This window comes from Brachionichthys hirsutus, chromosome 10 (assembly GCF_040956055.1).
Source record: "Brachionichthys hirsutus isolate HB-005 chromosome 10, CSIRO-AGI_Bhir_v1, whole genome shotgun sequence".
Taxonomy (NCBI): domain Eukaryota; kingdom Metazoa; phylum Chordata; class Actinopteri; order Lophiiformes; family Brachionichthyidae; genus Brachionichthys; species Brachionichthys hirsutus.
The window spans coordinates 13,455,772-13,462,352 of NC_090906.1; the positions used below are offsets into that span (position 1 = coordinate 13,455,772).

The 6,581-nt window shown below is 51.7% G+C and overlaps 1 protein-coding gene across 1 annotated transcript in view; it reads left to right on the forward strand.

Moving 5' to 3' along the window:
* Positions 1 to 1,104: 1,104 nt before the first annotated feature.
* The window catches only part of LOC137900610 (unconventional myosin-VIIa-like), a 17,573-nt gene continuing 12,096 nt past the window's right edge, over positions 1,105 to 6,581 (forward strand). The window contains exons 1-13 of the mRNA XM_068744726.1: positions 1,105 to 1,122; positions 1,366 to 1,479; positions 1,660 to 1,812; positions 1,891 to 2,075; positions 2,900 to 3,021; positions 3,287 to 3,429; positions 3,729 to 3,842; positions 4,028 to 4,181; positions 4,707 to 4,783; positions 4,877 to 4,996; positions 5,790 to 5,932; positions 6,023 to 6,233; positions 6,314 to 6,449. Of these exons, the coding sequence (XP_068600827.1) occupies positions 1,105 to 1,122; positions 1,366 to 1,479; positions 1,660 to 1,812; positions 1,891 to 2,075; positions 2,900 to 3,021; positions 3,287 to 3,429; positions 3,729 to 3,842; positions 4,028 to 4,181; positions 4,707 to 4,783; positions 4,877 to 4,996; positions 5,790 to 5,932; positions 6,023 to 6,233; positions 6,314 to 6,449 (1,690 nt within the window). The remainder of the gene's footprint in view (positions 1,123 to 1,365; positions 1,480 to 1,659; positions 1,813 to 1,890; positions 2,076 to 2,899; positions 3,022 to 3,286; positions 3,430 to 3,728; positions 3,843 to 4,027; positions 4,182 to 4,706; positions 4,784 to 4,876; positions 4,997 to 5,789; positions 5,933 to 6,022; positions 6,234 to 6,313; positions 6,450 to 6,581) is intronic.

The following is a 6,581-nucleotide window of genomic DNA, read 5'->3' on the forward strand; positions in this document are numbered from 1 at the left end:
GTGTGTGTGCGTGTGTGTGTGTGTGTGCGTGTGTGTGTGTGTGGGGGTGCGTGTGTGTGTGCGTGTGTGTGTGAGTGTGTGTGTGTGTGAACTGACCCTTTAAAATGTCTTAGCAGCATGTGGTAACAGATGACCCGGCTCAACTCCCCCCTCCTCCCAACGACAGGCTCCGCCTCTCGGCTAATCAGGATCAGCAGCCATGAATGAGACATAGCGAGTCTGCAGAGTCCCGTCACTGACCCAGACGTCCAGCGCCGCCACCAACACCGACCCAAGACCGGGAAGCCAGACCACGGGGGGACGGACACGGGACCATGAGTGCGTCCTAACTCAGAAGGAAGGTGAGAGACAGGCGCAGCGTGTCCATCATCATCATCATCATCATCGTCAACCACCGTGTCCTCCCTGGACATCCTCCCGTTAATGCAGGACGGCCTCCGTGTCCTCCCAGTAAACAGGACAGACCAGAAGAAGAAGTGTGTCTGCAGGTAAGTGGGGCAGGTGGACGTGGGCGGAGGACTCGGCCTCCAGCCGGGCCACGCCGCTGCTGCTTTAGGCAAAGCCTCTTACAGGCGCCCGTCCTGTGCCAGCTCTTAAAGGAGCGCGTCCATAAACGAGTGTTCTGTGGGACACGCAGAACGCACCACAGGAAACGGTTCCGGGTCTTGTGAGGTGCTAAATAAACATAAACGTGGTTGTGATCATATTTAACCGTCGTGATCAATACCTCCTTCGTGAATTAAGGGAAAGAGAAACACGACTTCCTTTCTCATGTGTTTATCATGGCGTGTGAGTGAAGCTTAGGCAAACAGGAAGTAGTTGGGCGGAGCTCACTCTGGATGTCCTCCGTGGGTCCGAGGTAGTAATGTTTGCAGTTATTACGCATATATGTGAATATTATTGCAGGTTATGGGTTAGAAGTACTACAAGTACAGTCCTGTCCTCTCTGTCAATGACGTCAGAGCCTCTAAACCCCGCCCTCATCTGAAACCGAACCCCCTACCTCATCCGAATCGAGTTGGTAATGGACGACACGATGCTTATTTTATTTATTTGTCCTTTTAGGTCAGCTGAGTCCGCATGTCGTCAACGCGAGGCTGAACAATGGTCATACTGCAGCAGGTAGGTCCACGCTACCCTCGTCATCATCGGCTGAGCTTCTTCATCACGGAGTCGAGCTAGCGTCGTAGCCTCCCTAGCAACCAGCAGACTTCCCGTTGCTAAATGTGGGAGTTACTAGGTAGATTGTGTGAGATGGGTGTGGCTCACTGTGAGGCCACACCCACCGGTTAGATGGGTGTGGCTTGTTGTGATGACACCTGTGTCACTAAAAGGACTGTTTGTGTGTCCTGGTCCGTCCTCCAGGGGGACTATGTTTGGTTGGACCTCAGAACCGGCCGGGAGTTTGACGTCCCGGTGGGAGCTGTGGTCAAACTCTGCGACTCTGGACAGATCCTGGTTCTGGACGATGAGGGGAGGGTGAGTCACCGGTGGGGGAGGAGCTACAGCGCTACTGGTTGAACTGGTTTACAGCAGATGAACGGTTCAGCTCTGGTTTCCTAACATGAAGAACTCGTTACTAAAACGAATATAATCATCCACGTAAACGATAAACCCGACCTTCCTCTTCCTCTTCCTCTTCCTCTTCTTCCTCTCCAGGAACACTGGCTTTCCCCTCAGAATGCCACCAACATCAAACCCATGCATCCGACCTCTATCCACGGAGTGGAGGACATGATCCGTCTGGGAGACCTGAACGAAGCCGGGATTCTCCGGAACCTCCTGATCCGTTACAGCGAACGCGTCATCTATGTGAGTACTCGGTTACCTCGGTTACTTAGTTGGTTGCATGTTGTCAGCGTGTCGTCCCGTGTTCCCTCCGTCCTGCAGACGTACACCGGCTCCATCCTGGTGGCGGTCAACCCCTACCAGCTCCTCCCCATCTACACGCCGGACCAGATCCGCCTCTACACCAACAAGAAGATCGGAGAAATGCCGCCGCACATATTCGCCATCGCCGACAACTGTTACTTCAACATGCAGCGGAACAACCGGGACCAGTGTTGCATCATCAGGTGAGTCAGAGGAGGAGGAGCAGCGGGAAGGCGTTTACACAATGTGCCCTCCTCTCAAACAATGGTCCTGCCCATCCTAACGATGACGTCACCGACTGTAACGATGACGTCACCGACTGTAACGAAGACGTCACCTACTGTAACGATGACGTCACCGACTAACGATGACATCACCGACTGTAACGATGACGTCACCGACTGTAACGAAGACGTCACCTACTGTAACGATGACATCACCTACTGTAACGATGACGTCACCGACTAACGATGACATCACCTACTGTAACGATGATGTCACCGACTGTAACGAAGACGTCACCTACTGTAACGATGACGTCACCGACTGTAACGATGACATCAACTACCGTACCGATGATGTCACCGACTGTAACCATGACATCACCGACTGTACCGATGACGTCACCGACTGTAACAATGACATCACCTACTGTAACGATGACATCACCGACTGTAACGATGACATCACCTACTGTAACGATGACGTCACCTACTGTAACGATGACGTCACCGACTGTAACGATGACGTCACCGACTGTAACGATGACATCACCGACTGTAACGATGACATCACCTACTGTAACGATGACATCACCGACTGTAACGATGACGTCACCTACTGTAACGATGACATCACCGACTGTAACGATGACATCACCTACTGTAACGATGACATCACCTACTGTAACAATGATGTCACCGACTGTAACGATGACGTCACCTTTGACCAATGAATAATTTTAACGGATATTTTTAGAACTGTTTTCTGATTACACCTTTAATGAAGGATTTGAACCCTTCTTCAGCGGAGAGTCTGGCGCGGGGAAAACCGAGAGCACGAAGCTGATCCTTCAGTTCCTCGCCGCCATCAGCGGTCAACACTCCTGGATAGAGCAGCAAGTGCTGGAGGCCACGCCCATCCTGGAAGGTCAGACAGGAACTCTCTGAAACACGTCAAGCATCATCTGACTTCTTATTCTTATTCACGCGTAACCAAATCTAAACTGGATTGTTCAAACCTGAACATTATTCTGGGGTTAAAAATGGCCTTTGACCCTCGGATGTCAAATCTGATCATCCGTCAGGGAACGCATCATCACAGTGATGTCACGTCTGCCAGCCTCCATCAGTGAGACTCGGCTCTGTCTGTGTCTTCCTGTCTCACCTCTCTGGACCTTCTGTCAATCAATCAGCATTCGGGAACGCCAAGACGATCCGTAACGACAACTCCAGCCGCTTTGGGAAATACATCGACATCCACTTCAACAAGAGGGGCGCCATCGAGGGCGCCAAGATCGAGCAGTACCTGCTGGAGAAGTCTCGAGTGTGTCGCCAGGTGAGATCAAATCCGACAGCAACGTCACTCCATTGCTTATCCTGTGCAGGGTCAAGGGGCGGGAGCCTATCGCAGCCAATGGTGGGTGAGAGGCGGGGTTTAGTCCATCACAGGGTTGGCACGTAGAACTGGATTGCATGTGTCTGTCGGTGGGAGGAAGCCGGAGGGAACCCATCAACGTCAGGTGGCTCCGAATCCACGTGGTCTCAGACCCCCCCAGGGGGCCGTCGTTAGCCAATGAGAAGGAAGGATGCTCAGTGCTGGTGAGTTGCGGTTTCAGGCCCGTCTGTTCCATCCAGGCTCCAGATGAGAGGAACTACCACATATTCTACTGCATGCTGAGGGGGATGACTCCGGAGACGAAGGCCAAGCTGGGCCTGGGTCTGGCCTCGGACTACTCCTACCTCACAATGGTGAGAGCCTTCCTTCCCCTCTTCTCGATCATTCAGGATGCACTCGGTTTGTTGCTGTCTCCGGTGGTCAAAAGTAGTAGCTGCAGCAGAGGTGGAACAGATGGTCACTCGGCGGCGCTCCCTCTGGCTGCTCCTCGGTTAATCCACTGGTTAATAACTGGTTAACAAGATCCGCTACCTTCCAGGGTAACTGCACGGTGTGTGACGGCCGCGATGACCTGATGGATTACTCCAGCATCCTGCTAGCCATGAAGGTCCTGATGTTCACGGAGACCGAGAACTGGGAGATCTCCAAGCTGCTGGCCGCCATACTCCACATGGGAAACCTGCGCTTCGAGGGTGTGGTCGCCTGTATGATCGCCTGTGTGGTCACCTGTGTGGTCACCTGTGTGGTCACCTGTGTGGTCACCTGTATGTTCACCTGTGTGGTCACCTGTGTGGTCAACTGTATGTTCACCTGTGTGGTTGCCTGTGTGGTCACCTGTGTGGTCAACTGTATGTTCACCTGTGTGGTTGCCTGTGTGGTCACCTGTGTGGTCACCTGTGTGGTCACCTGTGTGGTCGCCTGTATGGTCACCTGTATGGTCACCTGTATGTTCACCTGTGTGGTCGCCTGTATGTTCACCTGTGTGGTCACCTGTATGTTCACCTGTGTGGTCACCTGTGTGGTCACCTGTGTGGTCACCTGTATGTTCACCTGTGTGGTCGCCTGTATGTTCACCTGTGTGGTCGCCTGTAACACCTGTTGTAAATGTAGAGGTTACTGGAGGAGACCTGCTGGATTGCTGTTGAGAGTTATTTCTAATTTGCTTGAAAATCAATAAACTGATTAGTAAAGTCATTGATCCGTTTGGGTTTCCCCAGCCCGTACATATGACAACCTGGACGCCTGTGTGGTGGTGAGATCACCTGACCTGGTGACCGCCGCCTCACTCATGGAGGTGTGTGCAGTGAATTACTGATTATGATCATATCAGATTGATCGGTATCTATTGATGATGACTCATCTGTTCCTTCCTGTTTTTGCCCTGCAGGTGGAGTCTAAAGACGTGATGGTGTGTTTGACCACTCGAACTCTGATCACACGCGGCGAAAGTGTCGCCACGCCGCTCAGTGAGGAGCAAGGCCTGGATGTCCGAGACGCCTTCGTCAAGGTGCTGAACGATACCAGTACCAGGATCCATACCAGTACCACGATCCATACCAGTACCAGGATCCATACCAGTACCAGGATCCATATCAGTACCACGATCCATACCAGTACCAGGATCCATACCAGTACCACGATCCATACCAGTACCACAATCCATACCAGTACCAGGATCCATACCAGTACCACAATCCATACCAGTACCAGGATCCATACCAGTACCAGGATCCATATCAGTACCACGATCCATACCAGTACCAGGATCCATACCAGTACCACGATCCATACCAGTACCACAATCCATACCAGTACCAGGATCCATATCAGTACCACGATCCATACCAGTACCACGATCCATACCAGTACCACAATCCATACCAGTACCAGGATCCATACCAGTACCACGATCCACACCAGTACCACAATCCATACCAGTACCCATACAAATAGTCATATCAATATCTATACCGGTATCTATAGTTACGCCAATGTCATTGTCTATACTGATGCCACACCAGCACCAATACTAGTAGCAATACCTCTATAGCAGTATCCAGGTCAGAATCCACTCCAGTACCTATACCAGGACCAGTACTGTTATCAATACCATGATCAATACCAGTAATATTACACATAGATCCTTTTTCTGGGTGAAGTTTTGAAGTTTAGATTGTTTGACAACAACCAATCTAATCCTCGTTGAGATTAGCTAGTCTCGTCTGGACTACGGCGTGGTGCAGGTCTGACTTCCTGTAAACACAGGAAGTAGTCTCACTGACCATGAGGTTCATCTTCAGGGGATCTACGGACGGCTGTTCATCTGGATTGTGGATAAAATCAACGCTGCCATTTACAGACCGCCGGCGTCCGAGAGCACCGCCGTTCGCCGCTCGATCGGCTTGTTGGACATCTTCGGCTTCGAGAACTTTATCGTCAACAGGTGATTTAGATTAGACGACCCAGTCGAGCGCTCTTCTTGGTCCGCTGGTCTTCCTCGTGCCACACTCCTGGTTCTGTCTCGTCTCTACAGTTTCGAGCAGCTGTGCATCAACTTCGCCAACGAGAACCTGCAGCAATTCTTCGTCCGTCACGTCTTCAAGCTGGAGCAGGAGGAGTACAACCTGGAGGACATCAGCTGGCAGCACATCGAGTTCACGGACAACCAGGAAGCGCTGGACATGATCGCCAACAAGCCCATGAACATCATCTCCCTCATTGACGAAGAGAGCAAGTTCCCGAAGGTAGGTTGGTGTTCTCTCCTGGCGTCCTGGACCGGATCTGTCCCTCTATCGTTCATTTGGACTTCCCGTTTGTGTTTCAGGGAACCGATGCCACGATGTTGTACAAGCTGAACTCACAGCACAAGCTCCACTCCAACTACCTCCCTCCCAAAAACAGCTACGAAACCCAGTTTGGCATCCAACACTTTGCCGGTGTGGTGCATTACGAGACCAGAGGTTGGTCCTCTTCCAGGTCGTCCCTTGTTTTCCCACAGATGTGTCCATCCAATGGACCAGAACTAAGAGTTCTGAACTGTAGGAATGTATTTCTTATCTGAGACCGACCTCACAGCGTTTCCCTTTTCGTCC